Source organism: Dermacentor albipictus, chromosome 5 (genome assembly GCF_038994185.2).
Source record: "Dermacentor albipictus isolate Rhodes 1998 colony chromosome 5, USDA_Dalb.pri_finalv2, whole genome shotgun sequence".
NCBI lineage: Eukaryota > Metazoa > Arthropoda > Arachnida > Ixodida > Ixodidae > Dermacentor > Dermacentor albipictus.
In genome coordinates this window covers 160767473-160791894 of record NC_091825.1, presented here as the reverse complement: position 1 = coordinate 160791894, position 24422 = coordinate 160767473, and the positions used below count along the sequence as shown (strand labels likewise).

Sequence of the window (24422 nt, the reverse complement as noted above, 5' to 3'; positions counted from 1 at the left end):
TGGGAAGCTGCCGGCATGGATCGAACGAGCCGAGGAGGTTCGAACAACAAGTCCTGAGAGGGCTACCCAGGATGTACCGCTGGAAAGCCTCGTGATAGGCCATTGAGGCAAGGTCCGCCATGTCTTGTGCCTGGCCGGTTCCAGTGTTTTCAGGGCTCCTATGCTGCTCTCCGAGTTCTGGCACTACCAGGGATCCTGAGCCACTACCCCAGCGGCTTGTCGCTATGTCACTGTCACTGCCTATGCAACCCGAGCTGTCTCCACGTCGTACGGCAGGCCAACGACAATTACGCCCACACGTGAGCGAACTCAGTTGGACTGTATGCTGCGATGCCTGGACTTCACGTGTTAGTGGGCGAGGTACGGGAACTGAGCAGTGTGCTGCATCGTCGTATCCCACGCCGCATTGGAGGACGGCCTTAATTCGTGCTAGGTTTGAGGCTTTGTATCAGTGCAGTGTTGTTCATTATATGTCCACCAGTGCAACCTGTCTGACTATCACCTTCGAGTCCTTCCTCACCGCAACTTACGTCAACAAACGCGACGCTTTGCAGAAGAATTGAAATCCGGGCCAGTTGGTACATAGTTGAAAGAAAAACCAGTCACAAAACACAAAGGACAAGAGGACAGGTTCACACCACAATGACTGGTTGTTGTGGTGTGAACCTCTCCTCGTGTCCTTTGTGTTTTGTGACTGGTTCTTTCTTTCAAATGTGATGGTCCACCTTATTACTCTACATCCAGCATGGGGGTGAACATATTCACTAGATACACTGTCGTGATGAGTAGGACTTCCTCAATTCATGAACGCCATTTAGCATGTTCTATTGATAGTAATTCGGCTGGCTAGAATATTGTATAAATGGCGCAATAAATGTTCTTGTGATTGCACTACTGTTGTTCCTTTCTCCCGATGGCACGTTTGAGGCCTCACAGTATTTACAGCAGCTAGAGTAAGTCATTGAGTGTTAATGAAGTAATACTGCTGATGTTGGTGCTGAATAAGGATTGTAAATGTTTTTTCTTCCTCCTTACAGGCATTGATTTTGCCTTGTCCTTTCTGCCCATCTGTGATGCCTTTGACTTTGCTGACCACTTGGCAGAGCAGATACTGAAAGAGTGAGTCCAAGCTTGAGCTTGGCTGATTGTTTCAATTAGGATTCAGCAATTTAGACCTCCATATAACTAACATAAATATTCCGAATTAAATTGAAGATGTTTTTTACTGATATCAGTCTGTAATAAATATGTGCTCATAATGAATATCGGATATAACAAAGATATTTTTGTGCCAGATGCGACTTCAGTATAACTAGGTAAGTTCGACTCCATTTAAACCTTTAACACTTTCCTGCCTGGGGAAAAGCAGCAGTGTTTGGTTAATCTAGTAAATACATTTTCTATCAAAGAGCATGCTTGATACTAAAGTACAGTCAACGACCGATTTTTCGGACCCTCTAGGGAACGTAAAAACGTCAGAAAATTCAGGCAGTCTGAAAAAATGAATGCATGCAAAAATGCACTTTTTTTCTTTTTTTCTCAAATCTAGAGGTAAAGGGCGAAGTATCAGGCTTCTGAAACCCTGCCAAAGCATCAGTGAAGTGGCTATAAAAAGAGGTGTTCAGAAACTATGTAGCCGACTGCCGGTTTATTATGTACATGTGCATTGTCGGGCAGCCGGTGTTATTGCTGCAGTGGCTTGAAGAACTTGTTGATTCTTGTTTGGACGGCGTTCCGGTTGCATGCGATCATATCCGCCTCGATCTTAGCAAGGGTCATGTCAGCACTGTACATCGATGAAAGAGTCAACAGTGCTCACATCAACTTGGCGCGTGTAGGCGGCGCAGGCATTGGCTCCTCATTTTCAACATTGGAGTCTTCTGAATCCCCCACAACCTGACGGACTATTTCCTCATCAGTCAGTTCTGCGCAGAAGTCGAGCTCGTTGTCAGCGTCAACAAACTGTTCAAAAGTTATTTCCGCGGGTATGGAAACCCCAGCAGAGCGGAGCCGATGCCGAACTCTTTGCTCACGTCAGCCTGCGATCGGCCGCTCACAACTTGCTTAATAATGGCGGCTTTCTTCTCCATCGTTAACCGGCGGTACTGCTTTCCACGCTTCTATGCCATCGGCGAGGACGACGAAGAGGGAGAGGGGGCCATCGAAGGCAAGCGAAATCCTCAAGTTGCGAACAGTGGAGTTCGCAGACGAGCGTCGAAGCACCTAGGCCTAGCGTCGCAGAGCACACTTGACACAACAGCACAACCACACACCACGCTAGCCAAAACGTGGCCTACGCAAACAAATGAATTGGCGCCGCTTCGGAAACTCCGCCGGAGGTGGAAGCAAAAGTGTGGCGATGAACAGAGCCAGCGTGGCCAGACCAAATCGGTGTGTGACGGCTAGATTTGGCTAGTTGTGGTTCAAAGCGGTGATATGCTTCGGCTGCAAGTCGATTTCCTGCGCAAGGGCGCTGCGCAAGGAGCCAAAGGACTTTCCGTCGCGTCAAAAAGTCCGGAAAATTGGACGGCAGGGGGTTCGAGCGTCCGCAACTTCAGATGTCCGTACACATTGATTCTATGGGGCTCGTGATGGTGCCGCGAAGACGTCCGAAATATCAGGCATGTCCATAAATTTGGGCGTCCAAAAATTCAGTCGTTGACTGTATATAGAGTAAAACATTGTCAATTCGGCCCTCATCAATTCTGAAAAATTGAATAATTTGGACTCGTCATCTGGTCCCGGCTGGCGTATGAATGATTTAATGCAAACAAACTCAAGTTTGAATGTATTTTGCCACACATCGGTTAATTTGGACTACTCCCAAAGAGTGTGAGCGCCGCAAATGTGTGACGCAAGAGAGCAAGAATTGTGCTTGCGTCCGACCAAAATAAAGCAGCACAGTCTGCATCGCCATAGTCACCAGCAAATATTGTACGTGAATGACAGTATTGCCAGAACGCTTCGTGCTTATCTGTGCCTCTAAAGCCTTTAATCTTGCGTTTACTGCCACGAATAATGCCATCTTAGCTGCGTGCTCTAAAACTGCGCAGTTGTCATCCATGATTGTGTTGATAGCCATAGTAGTTTTGTCCACAGCGATTGCAATAAACGTAGTTTGCAATAAAAGTAGTTTTGTTCTGATTGTGCATGTGTCAGCTGCACATTTTCCCTCATACAGTCGAATATCGAACATTTTCATGCACATTTTCCCAATGCAGCCGGCTATATCGAACTCGCAAGAAAACTCCTATCAGTTGGATATAGAGCATAATTCGATATAAGCCTGCTAAATAATTAGCTGTCATAAAAGCACATACCATACACAAAATCACTTTATTGATGAAACTAGCTTAGTTTTCCATGAAATAGTCCTGCATTTTCTTCTGCTTGGGCAGTTTCGCTGCCTGCGACGCACGCACTTCTCGACATTCTCTAAGGAGGCGGAGCAGCTGAGGCTGCAACCTTCTGCATTCACGCAGAAGCACTGGACTAGTGCGAGCGCTCCAATCACTTCGGAGGACGTGGGCAAAGGACCGTCGTTGCTTTCCTCATTGTGCCCACTTTCACTTGTGCTTGGTACGATGTCGGTACGATGTCGGCTATGTAGTTTTTGTTTTCGGGCTCTCCCATGGTCGCGACACCATCATTTGCACTTGCAAACTTGTCCACTGTTGATTCGTGAATGGCTTCCGGAAATTCTGACAGCTCGCTCCAAACTTTGGCAACACCGGCAATGGCTTCGTCGCATTCATCAGAATTCACAATCATCACCGAGCACGCGGAATCTGGCATGGCTGAAGCAATTTCGAATAAACCACTCATACACAGCTGTGCATACGCATCGGGCGCCGCGGGCACACCGGGTCACGAGTTTGGCCGCTTCAGCCCTAATCTCCCCCTTATTCTTCAAGAGCATGCTGAGATCGCTCCTCGAAATCTCGCATGCTGCGGGGACATCCGACTTCTCACCGCGTTCGACCCGATTTATGATTTCGAGCTTCACGACGAAAGGTGAATTCTGCCACTTCATCATGGCAACACTGTGGGAGAAGGCCCACAAGGCACACACACAATGAACCAGAAAAGCTGCGAGACAAGGAAGGAAGCTTGCGTCGGTGGCACGCTGTGCACGAGCGAATGTACTTTCGCACAAAAGTATACATGCCACGCCAATAAAAGTGGGAGCGAAGCCTGGCGTAAGTCTTGAACAGACCGGCACGGGCGCATTGCGAGTCTGAATGGAGAGCGGAGCATCTATCTGCACATATGGCGGGAGACGACTAATAACCATTTGCGGCCATCGGCAGCGTAATTTCGACGATAGAGAACACCATCCCGTAACTCAGAATGAGAAGCTTGGCGGCGGATAGCTTGTGAAGAGCATGTTGATGAAGTGTCAGAAATGCACTTCATAAGTGCCGCAATCCAGGGATCTTTGCGTTGCTCCACAGCCATTTTGACGGGCACAGGCGACGAAAACGCGGATTTGATGACTGAAATGCAAGTCATGTCACTTGGTGTGGGCGACCAAGAAAGGGCATCCACGTCTGTGTGTTTACGGCCAGACCGGTAAATGACACGTATGTCGAAATCTTGTAAACCGTAGAGCCCATTGTGCAAGGTGGCCAGACGGATCTTTTAAAGTCGATAACCAACATAGAGCATGGTGATCTGTAACGAGGTCGAAGGGGCGGCCGTACAGGTAGGGTAAAAATTTTCCAAGTGCTCAGATGATAGCCAGGCACTCCTTTTTGGTGACGAAGTAGTTGGATTCCACTTTCGTTAGTGTTCAGCTTGCGTAGGCTACTACGTATTCATCATGCCCACTTTTTCGCCGTGCAAGCATGACACCAAGTCCTACGCCGCTGGTGTCGGTATGGACTTCCGTGGGGGCCATGGGGTCGAAATAGTGCAGTACAGGAGGCGAAGTGAGCAAACGCCGCATTGTTTCAAAAGCGTCGTCACAAGCTGTGGTCCAAGTAGAAAGTCGCATGTCGCCGCAAAGCAGCTGAGTCAAGGGAGCAATGATAGAAGCGAAATTCTGGAGAAAACGACGGAAGTAGGAGCAGAGCCCGATAAAGCTCCAAAGTTCTTTCAAGGATGTGGGTTTCAGGAATTCGGCTACGGTGCAGAGTTAGGAAGCATCAGGTAGTATGGCATCTTTCTATACGACGTGTCCGAGTATTGCAAGCTGCTTCGCTCCAAAGCGACGTTTCTTCAAGTTGAGCTGGAGGCCTGCCTCTGTGATGCACTGCAGGACTTGTTCGAGACGGTACAGATGTGTGGCAAAATCTGGAGAAAAGACGACGACATCGTCAAGATAACATAGGCATGTCTTCCATTTTAGCCCGCGAAGGAGATTGTCCATCATTCGTTCGAATGTAGCAGGAATGTTGCAAAGCCCAAACGGCATAACATTGAATTCATTAGGCCGTCTGGGGTCACGAAGGCTGTCTTCGGGTGATTGGCATGATTCATAGGCACTTGCCAATAGCCTGAGCGTAAATCGAGTGAAGAAAAATACTCTGCGCCTTGCAAACAATCCAGAGCATCGTCGATGCATGGTATAGGGTAGACGTCTTTGCAAGTTATCTTATTAAGATGGCAATAGTCGACGCAAAATTGAATTGAGCCATCTTTTTTCTTAACCAGAACTACAGGTGACGTCCAGGGACTATTCGAGGGTTGAACCACTCCACGCTCGAGCATTTCGCTTACTTGGTTTTCAATAACATGGCGCTCCGCGGGTGATACATGATTAGGCCTCTGGCGCAGCTGTGTGTGGGTGCCGGTGTCGATCTGGTGACGTACAGTCGATGTGCGGCCTAGTGGGGCTTGTTGATAGTCGAACGTAGATTGGTATTTCCACAGAAGGCTGAAAAGCTGCGAACACTGTGTAGGGCTCAGGAGGGCATCTACTGAGCTATGTAAGACGTCTTGTGTAGGCTGGGAACGAGCCAAGCTATAAGTCAACGAGTTCGCGTCTGAACAGGTGTTGTCAAGAGGTGCGTCAAAGATGGTTACTGAGTCGGCAGGCTGAAGACGTCCAAGGCACTCGCCATGACGTAAGACGAGGAGCGTGGCCTTAGTGTTGGAAACGAGCAGTCGCGTGCAGCTACCGCTGACAGTTAGGACAGCGAAGGGAAGGGAACATCGTCGGCGAACAAAAATGTCTGATGGGACAAACAGGGCAGTAGTGTCAGTGGCGAAAGTAGAGCAAGCATTCGCAATCACAGAACAGTGTGGAGGGATCGTGGTGTCTTCTGTAACGGCCATTTTGTCACCATAATTGTCAAGGTCATGTAAACGGGTATCAGGAAGCGGAGAAAATTCAACTTCGGCACAGGAGCAATCAATGATGGCCTGATGATCTGAAAGGAAGTCCCACCCCAAGATGACGTTGTATGAACAGGCTGAGAGGACAACGAACTCGACTGTATACGTGTATCCTTGAATGACGATGCGGGCATTACATGCGGCAACAGGAGTAATGCACTAGGAACTTGCTGTCCGGAGTGACAGCGCAGATAAGGGCATCATTACTTTTCGAAGCTTGCGGCAAAGTTCTTCCATAACTACTGAAACGGCGGCGCTTGTGTCGACTCCTTCTACAGATACTTCGAATACGTTCGTCGGAAGAAAGTGAGGCTTTGTGTGGTTCGACTGGAGCGCAGTTCTCGCCTCTTGAACTGCGGTAGCTAGTTTTCCTGCTCCGATGGTGCCTGACGCCACCGCATGGAGGAAAGTGAGCGGCAATCAGGGGATGGCGAGCGACGATCACGGGCAGAAGGAATGACGTTGTTTGTAGACGGCAAGTGCGAGTCATTTGGTAGCGAGAAGGACGAAGCTGGCAAAAGTAGGAGCGGACAGGTTGGCCATTACCTTGAAGCCATAAGCGACGGCGACAGTGCCGTGCCATGTGACCAGGGATTCCACAGAAGAAGCACATGGAGCGATTGTCGGGTGTACGCCAGGGTCCTGTGTTAGCTGGTGATCTGGTGGCGTACACTGGGGGGATTGGACGTGGTGGTGCAGCAAACGGTGGTGCTGAAAAAGTCGATGGAGGTGGTCGTGCTGCAACCTCAGCGTAGCTTAGAGGTACAGGCAATACTGGCGTTGCACGAGGGGACTGAATAGGCTTCGGACACTTGTTCCTGGAGCACCTGATGCAACGTAGGAGCCAAGGACGGCGTAGGTCCTGGGACGGCGGTGAGTAGGGATAGCTGGCGGGCGACTTCGGAGCGTATAAATTCCTTGATTTCGCCGAGCAGATGGTCATTGTTAGTCACAGCGGCTAAACTTGCGATGGAAGTATCGGGGATCGAAGAACGTCGAGTGAGTAGATGTTGCCTCCTGAGTTCGTCGTAGCTTTGACAAAGTTCAGCGACTTTGAACGTGGTCCGCGGGCTTTTTGAGAGGAGCATTTGGAATGCGTTGTCTTCGATGACCTTCATTACGTGACGGATCTTGTCAGACTCAATCATCGATGTATCGACGCTCTTGCAAAAGTCCACAATGTCTTCTGTGTACTTGTTGAAGTTTTCACCAGGTTGCTGGAAAGGGTTGCGCAAGCGCTCTTCGGCACAGAGCTTCTGCACCTCAGGGTGACCGAAGACTTGCGTAATGCGTGCCTTGAAATCTGGCCAGGTGCTGAGGTCGGATTCGTGGTTGTGGTACCACACGCTAGCGACACCCGTGAGATAGAAGTTCACGTAACTGAGCTTCGCAGCATCGTCCCATTTATTGTCCACTCGTCGTCCCACTCATATATCGACAGCCAATCTTCTGCGTCGTATTCATCGAAACCGCTGAAGATGGGAGGATCGCATTGACGCACTGAGCCAAGACAAATCAATGTTGGTGATGCCGGAGATGTTGTTTGGCTGGCGTCATCAGGCATGATGGCCGGCAGTGTCCGATTACATAGTTCCAGGGTGGTTGGGGAAATACTACCCAGCACCTCCACCAACTATGTAACGCGGTTTATTGAGCACTCAGAAATGCGACCGTCTCAGTTGAGCGTCAGACACTGAGAGCGTGAGCCCTTCTTCGTTGGCGGGCCGATTATGATAGTGCGTCCAAGAGGCGCGCCAGTCTTCTTCGCTACATCTTGATACCCTTTGAAGCAGTTTGGCAAAGAAACCGAAACTCCTTTAGAAAATTCGACACGCTGAAGTTGTCTTCCATGTCAGTCCTGCTTCCAAAGTCCGAAAACTCACTTGTAGATGTATTAGAATTGGTAGAAATGCAACGTTTTAGTGCATGAGCGGTGTGCGATGCTGACGCCATCTTGAAAACTATGAGTGCTCATCACACTTACCATGCACCTTCTCCGGAGGAGCTTTAAATATCTGTGTGTGGCAGGAAAAGAAAACTGAAATTGACTAAACAATTAACAAATAACCTGATAAATGATGCTAGCTGTCCAAGAGTGTTTGGAAAACAGCAAAATATGAATTTGCAACCATCGATGGCATGCCATCAATAGGAATAGGTGTGGACAGGAAAGTGTTAAGGGCTGTGCCCGAGTATACTTGTTTGACCTGTGGTGCAAACACCTGGCCTGAAATAATTTGTGAGCACAAAACTTTTATAGACTGGTTGTGCCATCTACTCAGAAGTTGGTTAAACTGAAAATTTTATGGTAGGCTTTGTTTTTATACAATTGATGGTGTGACAAAGCTTATTAACTGACAGCGTTGCTAGCTTTTCTATTATTCTGGCATGGGGAACTGGCACAAAAAGTCAGCGCGTTTTTTTAATGATGTGGAAATTTAAGGACTTTTTATGAGCTCTGGTTCATAAGGCCTTTATGCTGATTGCGAGGTGTTCTCAAGGGACAACGGTGACACTTATATAAAGAGGCCATGTTGCCTGATGAACACTATTAAAATGACTAATTAGCATGAGTTATTCATTTTTGTTTAAGTTATCAGATTAAAAAGATTTGTAAAATGTTTGGAAACATATGGCAAATAAATAGCAATCGAATTTAAAGCCTGTTAATGTGTTACTTGGACAGAAATTGTACTTAAAAAATAAAATCTGGCACCCAAAGAGTTACAAAAGTGAGTGCGGGGAAGTGACAAGCACACAGTTTGCAGTGTCCTCCCCGCATTACACTGGCAGCAAGCATCTGTGTCACAAATGCATGCATGTAAGGCTGTATAACCCTACAGGGATTTCTAGTGGTTGCAACTGGACCAGGGGCAAAGAAAGTGCAGTGTCTCGACCTGTAATTATAGAGGTTTTCATCTGAGAGAGTGAGAACCTCCTCTGGGCTGTGGTGTGATAGCACAAAGGCTTGCATGGCTGCTTCTGCAATGATTTTGTGCTGGGGTTCAGACACAATTAACACAGCCCACAGAGCATTATGACGACATCCTGGGTGTTGTCATTGAAAAAGGTCTATACCTTGCCTCAAAAAAGCCGTACCATGCCGCTAAGGCTGCCAAATATGTCATCCAGCCAGAAAAACATTGTTCTCTCCAATTCTATAGCAATCTATTGACCGGGGTCTAGGCTACATATGGAAAACTTCAGAACATCTATGCGAACATTTAGCAGGTTTACATTAAGAATAGCATCAGCTGAAAGTGGATCCCTAAGGGCCTACAAAGATTTCTGCAAGCAATCTTTTAACTGATGCCAAGAACTTCACAGAGATGACTGGTCTGCAGAAATTTGTGTGAGGAGTGAAAACATTGAGAAGGCTCTTCACTGGTTGCCACAGTGCTCGCCTGCTCTACCGAGGAGTATTGACAATTGCATCAGCAGTAAATAATTATACAAGCTTCTGCATTTTATCATGCAAAAAATTTCCTTGGCACATGTAAATTTTAGCCTCAATACATGGCACTGCTCTCTGTGGTAGCTCAGCGGCCATGGTGCTGTGTTGATGAGCGCGAGGTTGCATGTTTGATTCCAGGCTTCTGCAAGCATGTTTCAAAATTTGTGTATACTTGGCTCAGATTGATGTGCACATTAAGGAACCCCACGTGGCTGAAATTAATCTGCAGCCCCCTTTCTACGGGCATCTCATTGACTCACTGTTGCTTTGGGACAACAAATCCCTTAGATCAATTGATAAATATGCAGCATTGGAGGATACAGATGGGGTGTGGGGTGTGGGGGGAGGGCTATTATACTTAGGCTACTCTGTTTTCCTACTTTGACAACAATAGGCACTTGCCTGATTTGAGTCATTAGAGGATTTATTTTTTCATGTATAGTTTTGGTAGTGGTTTGCCCAACACCCTACATATATGCGGATATCATCACTGCTCTTGACTGAATAACTTCTTTGTACTCAGTGTGCAGACTCGGCATCCGAATCAAGAGCAGGTGTGGGATGCCATGGCAAGAAGGCTGCTCGCTTGCAAGGATGGAACAGTGGGGCCTCTTGCTGAAGATGGCAAGTTTGCATCTATGTAATCTTTAACATTTTATTTTGTAGTAGTGGTGTGTGGATATTTGAAACTCTGAATATACGATTTGAATCAGTTAGTGTTCGATTCAAAATATTTAAACCTCTGAAAATTGCTATTGTCGGTTCTTTAATCAGCTTCGCTGCGATACAGCCACGTTATGTGGCGAAGTGTACAAGCTGTACTGCAGTGTAGCATATTTGCTGTGCAGTGGAGCATATCAAAACTAAGTGGGCACTGTCACAGGGCCTCTGCTGGTGCCTATGGCTACCTGACACTATCAGCTCAAGTACCCACACTGTGCTGCCTCTTCATGCATCTGGACAACACCAGCTGCCCGGGCGCAAACATCTGTTAAAACTTCTTTCTGGGCGAGTTGGTGTATACTTGATTTGAAAATTATAACAGTGCTAACACATGCATTGGTGACCTATTGGAAGCACAGTTTTTATCAACTTGTGTTTTGCCCCCATTTAGCCCCTGAGACTACATGCTATCTAGTCTCGCTTCAATCGCACGACTATAATTTATGCTGGGATCAGCAGAAAGTATGAAGTCAATTTCATTTCTTGTTTCACCATTAGGGCTTTTCCAGGTCCACTTTCTGTTTGCGATGCTTGCTGAAAAAGGTGTTCATTATTCGAAGCTTATTCCTTTCTGTGAATTCTACCAGCATCTCTCCTCTAGCGTTCCTAGAATCGATGCCGTAGTTGCCAATTGCTTGTTCACCAGCCTGCTTTTTCCCTGCTTTTGCATTGAAGTCGCCCATTACTACTGTATACTGAGTTTGCACTTTTCTTATCGCTAGCAAACTGCGGTCAATAATTTTTAGCAATGATCTTTCGTGCAACATAACCTGCAGTATAGTAGATCAGAGCACTGTTGCTCCTTTTTTCTTGTTTTTCTTTTTCCTGGCACTCGCAAGGTGCATGATTAGGATACTCGGGAAATATTGTGGGTATGCCGTAGGGTTTCAGGCGCAGGTTATCACTGGGAATCTCGTGGACAATGCCGTTCACGGTGATAGAGAATGCGCGCTCGACTAAACTGTTTTCGAAATGTTTTTCGCAAACAGCAGTTGCTGCCAGCCTTCTGTCCGTTCTCCTGATCATTCTTGCCCATTCTGCTACCACTTTGTGTCAGATGGTGAAGTGAAGAAGGATACACGCCCTTTGTTTGAGCGGTAACCACTTCTACACAATGGCACAAAGCAGGTCCTCTCCTTGCACTCTAGCTTTGGCATTTTTTCACCGCCGCCACATAGTTCTTGTAATGACAGGCACAAGAACACAGCAGCCATGCACTCACCCTTTGACAGCACCAAGAACAAGCACGCACCACTGTAATAACACTGAAAACGCAAAAATAGAAACCGACGCAACCGCTGCAAAACTGATGTGCGAAGCAGACGACACAAGCAGTCTGCACCCACCCGTATGGCAGCGACCTCTGCCGGCCACCGTGGGCATTCATTGCAGGCGGTGCCACGTTTCTCCATTGAAAAGAGTGGCCGCATGGCACACTAGCCAGTACATTCTAGGCACTATAGGAAGGTGGAACTATGAGCTTTTGAACGATACCAGAATGGCGGTGGGAAAGACTAGAAATAACTTGGTGAACTCCAGTGTTTCGGCATGATTTTGGGGTCGTTTCTTGCCATCCGTGCTGACAAAATAATTTTTTCCGGACACTTAGGCTGCATTTTGGGGCAAATCATTTTGATACGGTGTAGATTAGGCATTACAAATGCCGAAACAAGTAGTTCCGGAAAATATAAAAATTTCTTTTTTCATGATTTTGGGTTTTTAGACCTGTGTTCCCTCCGCTTGCTTTAGACACGTGCGTGAGTCATAGATGGTATTCTCTCCGAAAAATTACAGCATGGCCATTCGATTGTGGGACTGTACAGTAGCAAAGTTGGCGGTGCTCTCACTATGCGAGGGGAAAAAAATTTTCAGATTTTTGCGACCAATCTGGGGCCGCTATCTTGTACACGTTCGAAAAGCTGACGTTCGATTTCGCCTCGCGCTATTTTTCAGGCTGCGCTGATATCGTGGCCTAGGCCAATCTAGTTCAATCATGCGAGGCGAAATGAATGTCGGCTTTTCAAACGTGTACAAGATAGCGGCCTGGACATGCATTTATTAAGCGAGTGCATTCATTACGCAAGTAAATACGGTAATAGAAATTATTTGTGGCGTTTTTACATTAACCTCTGTGGGATTGGACACTGGAAGTAAGCTCCATCATTCTCATTTTATTGTTCTTTTGTCGTCGTGCGGGATCTATGTTCCAACACTACATGTTTGTGTTCAGTGAGGGGTTTCCCAGGGAAAATGAGACCAGCTTAGTTGTGTTCTATTTGTACTTGCAAGTTGGCATCACTCACTGTCACTTAGTAACGATGGTCACAATGGCTTTGTGGTTGTTATGATATACACTGATCGGCTATGTTATACACATTCTTTGATAATGTCAAATCAGTGCATGCACACCACTTGGCAGTCAGTTGGGCTGCATCGGTGTGGCATTACAAACGGTATATCTGCAACATAAAATGCGTAAACCACTCCCTTTTTGGTCCCAACACGTTGACATTGAAATCACCGAAAACAACCACCGGGGTAGTAGTGTCATTGCAACTAACCCATGCAAAGTGAGTAGCCATGAAACTTGGGGGGTTATAAGGAATTGTATTCTTTTGCTTGCTTACGGAGGTATGAGCCATTGATGATGACAGTTTTTGGCATGCTGTTCTTTATGTTGTATGATTATGATTATGATTAGAAAGAATGTAAGCACTGTTCGCTTCATTGCCGAGTGCTTGTAGCCTCTGCCTTGCAAGGCTGTGAGCCACTGAATTTTTGCTTGCTTACAGGGTTAAGAATGCTTACGGGGGCATGAGCCATTGAGTGTTTGTGTGTGCATATGAAAAGTCTGGTAATCCCTAGCCATATACAGCTCTGCTGTAAAAACAGTGCAGACACCAATTAAAGTTTTGCTTAAGCTAATCCTGCAGTGTGTAGGATCTGCACACATTTATTTCCAACAGCTGTTTACTTTTGTGCAGTTGTACGGGATGAAAAAAGAGGTGCTGCAGCAGCTAGGGCCATTTTCGAACAAGCTCTTGTACGACTCCCAACAGGTTAGTGATCTGCTATCATTGATAGGGGAGTTTTGTGAACTTGACACAAAACATTGATTTGTCATTTTTACCATATTTTTAGTATCTTTTTCGTTCTCTATGGCTTGTCTCCTCATTATAGCTTAAACATACGTTTGTGGCTTTGCTATGTGCTTGTGCAGTTTGTAGCAATTTATGTTTACTCAGTGTTGGTTTATTGTGCCTTTCTTGGCAGCTATGTACAGAAGTCCCACAAGTCCTATTCTTCATATACGCTCCTTGAACTTGAATATGTGTTTGAGTTGAGCCAATCTTATTGTCTTATTAAGGTACCAAACCTTAAGATCATATTAGCCAGATACTGCACATACTGTGAAACGGCACACAGAGTTGAAAATAATATTTGGTTTCAAATGGCTCTTTCGAAGTGAAAATCAAGAAATAAAAGTAGGCACTTGTAGTAGGCAAAAACTTTGCTACTTATTCTATAAAATCAATTGAGCCTTTTATATGTGCTGCATAGCAATTGCAAAGGAAGAACTGTGTTGGCCTCATTGAAGCACAAAGGTAGCATATTCATGTTGTACAGTGCCACTAGGTGGGCAGTTTGTTCTTCTTTGCTCATGCACAAACATCATCAGCTGCTGCAGTATGCATTGTTACAAGTTGTGGAGGTGATGGGGTGCACTTCTCAGGATCTTCATGGCACCTAATGGAATGACTTTCAGCGAAGTGCCTACTGAATGTATTCTGAATAAGTGGGCATTTATAGTTTTATGGAATGCTAGGAACTGGATAAAATAACTCATAGTTGCGATGTGATATGGTAAGTATGACATTAGAGTTAATGCTGTGCTGTTCTATTCAGATGCTTGGTAGAAGAGTTAGCCTGTTCATACTTTTAAATAAACTGACCATAGTTCAAATTTATAATATTTTATCACATAATACTTCTTACATGGTTGGATCTAAACATGGCAAAAGGTTCCAGTGTAGGGTTCTTGTATCTCACAGGAGTACCAACCATCAGGCTTAGGAAGCCTCAAGGCCATGTCATCCACCGCCTCTTGTTATGTAGTGTGTTGCTGTGTATGTGTGCTCAGCCTTCAAAAGGGCACGGAATGCTGCGTGGCAAGAAACACAGTATTGCCTGAAGGTAACAGAATCGGGTTTATTTGCCTCCGGCGACACCCAACTCTGCACAAATGCCCAGTCCCAGGGCAGTGTGGGAAGCAAAGGGCCTCTCGTGCCAAGGGTGGAAATACAAGTAAAGGGTGCTGCTAGCATGTCGTTGCAGGAGAATGGCTTCCCATGACACGCTGCTAAGGGACAAGTGTCCTCGCAAATATGCTGCATACTCGCAATGACAAATGGGTCTGCTCGCTAGATCTCGGGCAATCTCCATCGGCTTAGGCCTCCAATAAGTGTGGCTTGGCGTAGTATGATCATGCACGAGCACTAGGCACTACTCGTTGGCTTAGTGTTCGGGAAAGGAGCAATACCAGTCGCTAAGCATAGATGCAAGGAAGTAGACAAGCTGAAGTCTGAGTGATGCCCAGTGATGTCTGGTGGATGAGAGAAAAAACATGTATGCACCTGGTGCAGTACTAAAAAAGGTCTCCCTCGGGCTCACTCTGCTGCTTGCATCAATTAAGCTGGTTGCACCATCGCTGAAAACATTCCTGTGAAAAAAACCGCCCTCGACAACTGTCGCGGGTAAAAAGCGAGAGGCGCAGGGACGACAGAACAGGCGAGTGTCCACACAAAGGTGCTAAGGCACACCTCAGTCCCCACAACAGGAAGACTCAGAAGTGGTCAACAGTGCTCAAACAAGGGATGTCTGTGCAGTCAATGTTTTGGCTCTGAGAACTTCCATTCCCCTGGTGAAGACAAACGCCCTTGTTGAAGCATTGGTTCTAGAGGCATTCATTGTTCAACCACTGCTGATGAGAAGATCGTTTGACAGAGCCTTGCATGCGCTTTTGCACTTTTGTGATTTTTCGCTTCAATAAATTATGCTTGGTTTTTATGTGCCACAACCACAATCTGATTATGAGGCACTCCGAGGTGAGGGCCGGTGAATTAATTAGGTCACCTGGGGTTCTTTAGCATAACTTCTCACTGTCGTTACACGTGCTTTGTTACAGAGACAATGTGGAAGCTGTATATTCAGTTCCACTTGGAGCTCTTGGAGCAGTCCAGCAGTGAGAAACAAGCAGCAAAGGTATCTGCATACTCTGTTTACATAGTAGGTTAGGTTGTCTTTGCTATGGTTATTATTTGTTTGCCTGTATGAAAATAATTGCATTGTTGAGAGTCAATCGCTAGCACTGTCTTTAGTTTTGGTGGTGCTTGTGAAGAAAGAAGCTGGCTACCAGAAGCCTGAACTAGTACCAGTCATCCAAGGCCTACAAATACTAGCCAGTTCATTCAACCTCCTCTAGCTACAATTGAACACACAAGTTTATTGAATACAGGTTGCCACATGCCTACAGTTTGCTGCACTGTGCATGAGCAAAGCCATGCATGTTGCTGCGGGTTTCAACAAAGCTCACCTACAAACATAGAGCCAAACACATAACACTGCCTTTTGTTTCTTAGGCTGCATCAAAATGTATTTCATATACTCTCCATGGTTGCTTACTAATACATAGCTCACTGCTTTTATTGCTTGCCAGAATGATTGCCAAGGTGAGAAAAAATAGGCAATTTCACCTGAAGGCAGAGCATTAAAGGGACACTAAAGGCAAATACTCAGTCGACGTGGACGATTTAAATACCGTTTCAGAAACCTCACAACGCTTGTGTTGTGCGAAGAAAAGACTGAGTATACTAGAAAATTGCATCTGAAGGTTCCGAATACCTTTATCACAGTTTAAACCTCCTGCCATGCAACTGGGGAGTGGTGACGTTGCATACGCTATTACCCGTCAGTGAGTAAAATGGCGCCCGACAGACAGCAATATGGCTCTTTGCACAAAACGCAAATGCGTGGCCATGGACAAACAGAGCCAAGCCAGAGATGGATTTGCCGCTGCAACTACTATTGGTCAGGTGGCATGTACTGTTCGGGCATCCCGTGACTCACATGGAAGTGGAATTCTCTGCTACTTGGAGTTTGTGCTAGTTTCGTGAGCCAGTAAAACCAGCGCAGCGCTATGCAATAATGAAACTGCTGAAATGCGAAAAGTGCAGGCGGCACAGAGTGGAGTGAAAACGAAACCTTTCGACCGCCCATGTCATTGTCAAGGGTAATGCCAATGAGTTCTTTTTTCTAAACATGAAATAGAACTGACTGGACAAGTAGCATTTTCTTTTGTGTTATAATACAATACAGTGATGTTTTTATAACGAGTGGTTGAGTGCTAGTGACAGAATTTAAATGAGGAGTACCTTCGTCGTCGGGCAAGTACTTGAATGTCGTTGGGGGAGTCTCTAATCATGTCCTGCATTTACCTCAATTTCTCGGTTACTAAGGCACTGTTTGAAATAATATTGATGACTTAGAGATTCTAGAGCACTATTCTATTACTTTAACTTGACTTACTATTTGCCTTTAGTGTACCTTTAAATGTGATCGCAAGGTTCAACATCGAGCTGAAGGCATCTCAATGCTGGTGCGACGAGGAGTGCCGCCAGTGATATTGCAGGTGTTGCACTTGGATGATGCACATGATGAGACTGAAGGAAAACTGTTGGCATTGTCAGTGCCCAAAGAAAGGGCAAGATAGAATTAGTTTGAGCTTGACATTTGCTGTCCATTGAGCTTGAACCAGTGTATGCACTAAGCAGTGGTATGTGCACTGCTGCTCATTAGGATACCAGTGTGAGTGTGTACAACACTCACGCTAGTAGCGGAAGGCAGAATGCTGCCCTGGCTCCAGTAGGGCTGATTGAGTGCAGGGTGGCTTTATCGCTTTTGCAGCTGAATGCACTGTGCGTCTCTGGTGACCTTCTAAACCATCAAAAATAACGTACAGCGTGAAAGACAAGGACTGCGAAGAAGACATACAGTACAAACCATGCATGTGTATTGATACTGTTGCTTCACGATGATGCCAACTGTGTTGTGCCTGGAGTGTCCTTATATTTGGTATCACAATAAATGGTTGTGCAGCATTAGCTGTCCATTTGCACAGACTTTGGGACATGATAGTACAGTGTATCCCGGATGTATCAAACTCGAAGGAGATCGCGAAATAGGGAAATATACAGTCAAATCTTGATATAACGAATCACGCGGGTCTGCCGAAAATAATTAATTAATTCTGAAATATCGTTATAGTGAAAGTCCCAAAATTAACCATTCCACCCATCAACCCATCAGTTCATAAGCTGCCACCATTAGAGCTATCCAAGAAAATGTCGCTGTTGGCTCTCATCCCAGGCTGTTGCCATTTTCCATAATATTCATTTTCATTTTATTACCTTAAAAACCCCTTGCAGGGTATTACATAAGGGATGGGTGTATAAAAATGCAGGAGGTTGCCTACTATGTTATTTTACAGAAAGAACACTTGTTGCTTCTTCCATGAAGGCAGATGAGGTGGCAATGGCAGCAACATGGTGGGGAAGGCTGTTCCAGTCTTTAGCTGTGTGATGAAAAAATGATGACGAGCAGATGACAGTGCGGTGCACCGCATCATGTTTTGTCGGCAGCCGTCGAAGCCATCCTAAAAGAGTGCCATGCTGTGTACCACACAGCTACTGTTTACCATCCGCAGACCAATAGCCTCACAGAACGCGTTAACCGTACGCTTGGTGACATGCCCGCAGCGTACGTGGCCTCCAACCACACAAATTGGTATGCCATTCTGCCCTTCGTAACCTACGCCTACAATACCATCACTCAGAGCACCACTGGCCTTTCGCCCTTTTTATTTTTGTACGGCTGGCACCCATCGCACACAACCGACACAATCCTTCCGTACGAGCCGGATGCATCTGAGTGTGCAACTATTTCTGCCACAGCCAGACATGCCAAAGAGAGTCTCAGTCTCCTGTAGGCCTTTACTTCAAATGACCAGGAGCGTCAGAAGAGCGTTTGCATTGACATCACATCTGCGCCCACATTCCTCACTGGAGCACTTGTGTGGCACGCAGTCCCTTCCACTGCACCTGGGCTCTCGTCGAAACTACTGTACTGCCCAAGTATGAAGGCCCTTACTGTATCATTGAACGCACCTCTCCGGTGAACTACATGATCGAGCCCGTTGAACTGCCTTCGGACATGTGCCGTCGTGGATGAGACATTGTCAATGTCAACCGCCTCAAGACCTATTATGACCTACCCACAGTGACAAGCTGTTAGGCCATCGGGTAGTTCCGTTTTCGTTCCCAGGGGTAATTGTAGAGAAGGATTGGAATGATATATTGTGTCGTCCTCTCCAGTGCTTTCTAGTGGGTCATCCTCTTCGGTGCTTTTGCTCGTAAATGCCGCTCGTGCTGGGGGTACATTCCCTGCTCTAAAGGTTGGTCCCAAACGCCGGTGACTAATAAACGCCTTTACACCTTCAATGTTCGCAAAAACATTAATTTCTTGCAATATTCAGGTGAAATTTAAGCATTTAAGGCCCTTCAGATAAATAAATATAGGAAATCTCAATGTACGCACTGACCTATTAGCTTGTGATTTAGAAACTCTTATTCGAGTAAATTTTGTCTGAAACGAGAAACAATTTTTGAAGTCGGCAACCAATATCACCAGTAGGCACTGCGTACGTGCTGCCGCTCCCCTCATCGACTGCTCATCATCGTCTGTGCGTCGTCTGCTCTTCTCCTCGTCATCTGCCACCCAGCAGGCAGGGGCTAGTATATGGGGTGATTATATTAAGGCAAAAGCCTTTCTAGGCTCACGGTGAAGTTTGTGACAGCAGACCTGACTGCCGGAGTCTCCGCCGAAGTGTCATCACGCCATATGAAGACAGATCATAGAATGAAAAATGATTGATAGTGACAGTTAGTGAACGATGACGTTATAATAGAGATTGATAGAGGTTAATAGCGACTAGTAATGACTAGTAATGACTTGTAATGACTACTAATGACTGAAATGACCAATATATCTAACGATGGCTTGTAATAACCACAATTGATTACAAATGACTAAAAATGCTTACTAATGAGCAGTCATCATCATCATCATCAGCCTAGTTACGCCCACTGCAGGGCAAAGGCCTCTCCCATACTTCTCCAACTACCCCGGTCATGTACTAATTGTGGCCATGTTGTCCCTGCAAACATCTTAATGTCATCCGCCCACCTAACTTTCTGCCGCCCCCTGCTACGCTTCCCTTCCCTTGGAATCCAGTCCGTAACCCCTAGTGACCATCGGTTACCTTCCCTCCTCATTACATGTCCGGCCCATGCCCATTTCTTTTTCTTGATTTCAACTAAGATGTCGTTTACCCGCGTTTGTTGCCTCACCCAATCTGCTCTTTTCTTATCCCTTAACGTTACACCCATCATTCTTCTTTCCATAGCTCGTTCCGTCGTCCTCAATTTCAGCAGAACCCTTTTCGTAAAGCCCCCATATGTGAGTACTGGTAACACACAGCTGTTATACACTTCCCTTTTGAGGGATAGTGGCAACCTGCTGTTCATGATTTGAGAATGCCTGCCAAACGCACCCAAGCCGATTCTTATTCTTTTGGTTATTTCAGTCTCATGATCCGGATCCGTGGTCACTACCTGCCCTAAGTAGATGTATTCCCTTACCACTTCCAGTGCTTCGCTATCTATCGTAAACTGCTGTTCTCTTCCGAGACTGTTAAACATTACTTTAGTTTTCTGCAGATTAATTTTCAGACCCACACTTCTGCTTTGCCTCTCCAGGTCAGTGAGCATGCATTGCAATTGGTCTCCTGAGTTACTAAGCAAGGAAATATCATCAGCGAATCGCAAGTTGCTAAGGTATTCTCCATCAACTTTCATCCCCAATTCTTCCCACTCCAGGTCTCTGAATACCTCCTGTAAACATGCTGTGAATAGCATTGGAGAGATCGTATCTCCCTGTCTGACGCCTTTCTTTATTGGTATTTTGTTGCTTTCTTTGTGGAGGCAGACTACGGTGGCTGTGGGGCCACTATAGATATCTTCCAGTATCTTTACATATGGTTCATCTACACCCTGATTCCGTAATGCCTCCATGACTGCTGAGGTTTCGACTGAATCAAACGCTTTCTCGTAATCAATGAAAGCTATATATAAGGGTTGGTTATGACGTAGAAGTTCTGCGGAAACCCGCAAGGTGGAGAGAAGTAATGAATAAAGGGAAAATGAGACATCCACCTGTTCGTAGCAATTGCTACAAAGGAAACCCATACGGGTTCCTCGAAAGAAAAGCCTCATAGTTGAAGAAAAATTCAATTGCGGGTTTCCGCAGAACTTCTACGTCAAACTCTTGCCTTTGCTTCGTGTTGTCGACAAATTCGACTTCGCCCTGCCATCTGCTAGCCACCTGGTTAGCTCAGATGGTAGAGCGGCTGCCCCGGAGAGGCGGTGGTCCCGGGTTCGAGTCCCGGACCAGGACGAATTTTTCTTCAACTATGAGGCTTTTCTTTCGAGGAACCCGTATGGGTTTCCTTTGTAGCAATTGCTACGAACAGGTGGATTTCTCATTTTCCCTTTATTCATTACTTCTCTCCACCTTGCGGGTTTCCGCAGAACGTCTACGTCAAACTCTTGCCTTTGCTTCGTGTTGTCGACAAATTCGACTTCGCCCTGCCATCTGCTAGCCGCCTGGTTAGCTCAGATGGTAGAGCGGCTGCCCCGGAAAGGCGGTGGTCCCGGGTTCGAGTCCCGGACCAGGACGAATTTTTCTTCAACTATGAGGCTTTTCTTTCGTGGAACCCGTATGGGTTTCCTTTGTAGCAATTGCTACGAACAGGTGGATGTCTCATTTTCCGTTTATTCAAGGGTTGGTTATATTCTGCACATTTCTCTATCACTTGATTTATAGTGTGAATATGGTCTATTGTTGAGTAGCCTTTACGGAATCCTGCCTGTTCCTTTGGTTGACAGAAGTCTAAGGTGTTCCTGATTTTATTTGCGATGACCTTAGTAAATACTTTGTAGGCAACGGACAGTAAGCTGATCGGTCTATAATTTTTCAAGTCTTTGGCGTCACCTTTCTTATAGATTAGGATTATGTTAGCGTTCTTCCAAGGTTCTGGTACGCTCGAGGTTATGAGGCATTGCGTATACAGGGTGGCCAGTTTCTCTAGAACAATCTGACCACCCTCCTTCAACAAATCTGCTGTTACCTGATCCTCCCCAGCTGCCTTCCTCCTTTGCATAGCTCCTAAGGCTTTCTTTAATTCTTCTGGCGTTACCTGTGGGATTTCGAATTCCTCTAGGCTATTCTCTCTTCCACTATCGTCGTGGGTGCCACTGGTACTGTATAAATCTCTATAGAACTCCTCAGCCACTTGAACTATCTCATCCATATTAGTAACGATATTTCCGGCTTTGTCTCTTAACGCACACATCTGATTTTTGCCTATTCCTAGTTTCTTCACTGTTTTTAGGCTTCCTCCGTTACTGAGAGCCTGTTCAATTCTATCCATATTATAGTTCCTGATGTCCGCTGTCTTACGCTTGTTGATTAACTTAGAAAGTTCTGCCAGTTCTATTCTAGCTGTAGGGTTAGAGGCTTTCATGCATTGGCGTTTCTTGATCAGATCTTTCGTCTCCTGCGATAGCTTACTGGTTTCCTGTCTAACGGCGTTACCACCGACTTCTATTGCGCACTCCTTAATGATGCCCATGAGATTGTCGTTCATTGCTTCAACACTAAGGTCTTCTTCCTGAGTTAAAGCCGAATACCTGTTCTGTAGCTTGATCCGGAATTCCTCTAGTTTCACTCTTACCGCTAACTCATTGATTAGCTTCTTGTGTACCAGTTTCTTCCGTTCCCTCCTCAAGTCTAGGCTAATTCGAGTTCTTACCATCCTATGGTCACTGCAGCGTACCTTGCCGAGCACGTCTACATCTTGTATGATGCCAGGGTTCGCGCAGAGTATGAAGTCGATTTCATTTCTAGTCTCACCAATCGGGCTCCTCCACGTCCACTTTCGGCTAACCCGCTTGCGGAAAAAGGTATTCATTATCTGCATATTATTCTGTTCTGCAAACTCTACTAATAACTCTCCTCTGCTATTCGTAGAGCCTATGCCATATTCCCCCACTGACTTGTCTCCAGCCTGCTTCTTGCCTACCCTGGCATTGAAGTCGCCCATCAGTATAGTGTATTTTGTTTTGACTTTACCCATCGCCGATTCCACGTCTTCATAAAAGCTTTCGACTTCCTGGTCATCATGACTGCATGTAGGGGCATAGACTTGTACCACCTTCAATTTGTACCTCTTATTAAGTTTCACAACAAGACCTGCCACCCTCTCGTTAATGCTATAGAATTCCTGTATGTTACCAGCTATTTCCTTATTAATCAGGAATCCGACTCCTAGCTCTCGTCTCTCCGCTAAGCCCCAGTAACACAATACATGCCCGCTTTTTAGCACTGTATATGCTTCTTTCGTCCTCCTAATCTCACTGAGCCCTATTATATCCCATTTACTACCCTCTAATTCCTCCAATAACACTGCTAGACTCGCCTCACTAGATAGCGTTCTAACGTTAAACGTTGCCAGGTTCAGATTCCAATGGCGGCCTGTCCGGAGCCAGGTATTCTTAGCACCCTCTGCAGCGTCACAGATCTGACTGCCGCCGTGGTCAGTTGCTTTGCGGCTGCTGGGGACTGAGGGCCGGGGTTTGATTGTTGTATTCATATAGGAGGTTGTGGCCAAGTACTGCACCAGGGTGGCCAATCCACAATGAGTAATGACTAATAATTGAATGACTAGTAATGACTTGCTCATCTGCGTACCCGAGAAGCAACCTACAAGACAAGGTATGCAGAGAATTGGGTAGTGCGGACCCCTCGAATAAATTCGGTAGAGAACGCTTGCAATTCACTCATCCTTCCCTCTTGAATACTTACGTGTAGAATAATTTTGGTCTCTTCAGTGCGTCAAACAGTGCTTTGCGTGCTATGTATGTTACCATGTAGGTTCTGTTTTCCTTTGTGGTGAATATTGTCTAAATATTGTGTAATTTTGCTATGTTTTATATTGTACTTCATTATTGTATAACTGTTATTGGACTGCAATTGCCTTTGTTTTAAAATTGCTGTGGGGGCTGCGGCTTTATCAACCTGTTTCTGACAGCTTTTTCTGTGCCTCCGCCATCTGCATCTGTGCAATGCACAAATACTAAAGAATTTGAATTTGACTATGAAATGACCAATATGTGTAGCCACAACTTGTAACAACTACAACTGATTAGAAATGACCAAAAATGCTTAGTAATGACCAGTAATTACTATTAATGACTACAAAATGACCAGTATGTCTAATGATGAATTGTAACGACTACAATTGATTAGAAATGACTAAACATGCTTAGTAATGACTTAAATGACTTGTAATGACTACTGATGGTTACGATATTACCAACATGTTTAACGATGGCTTGTAATGACCACAACTGATTACAAATTACTAAAAATGCTTAGTAGTGAGCAGTAATAATTAATAATGACCGAAATGACTTGTAATAACTAGTAATGACTACAAAATGACTAATATGCTAACGACGACTTGTAACAACTACATTTCATTAGAAATAACTAAAAATGCGTAGTAATAACTGAGATGACTACTAATGACTATATGACCAACATGTCTAACGATGGCTTGTAATTACCACAATTGATTAAAAATGACAAAAAGCTTAGTAGTGAGCAATAATGACCAAAAGAAAGAAGAGAGAGAAAAGAGGCAAGTGATAAGAGGAGGTAGAATAGGCTT

At 45.6% G+C, this 24422-nt stretch overlaps 1 protein-coding gene and 1 non-coding gene across 2 annotated transcripts in view; both read left to right on the top strand.

The window, feature by feature from the left end:
* The window catches only part of LOC135916352 (U3 small nucleolar RNA-associated protein 6 homolog), a 105259-nt gene that overhangs the window by 33827 nt on the left and 47010 nt on the right, over nt 1–24422 (top strand). The window contains exons 11-14 of the mRNA XM_065449711.1: nt 1038–1119; nt 10317–10417; nt 13501–13575; nt 15702–15778. Coding sequence (XP_065305783.1) covers nt 1038–1119; nt 10317–10417; nt 13501–13575; nt 15702–15778 — 335 coding nt within the window. The remainder of the gene's footprint in view (nt 1–1037; nt 1120–10316; nt 10418–13500; nt 13576–15701; nt 15779–24422) is intronic.
* Nucleotides 21293–21367, top strand: TRNAS-GGA (transfer RNA serine (anticodon GGA)). Its single transcript has one exon. It is a non-coding gene; the product is annotated as a tRNA-Ser (tRNA).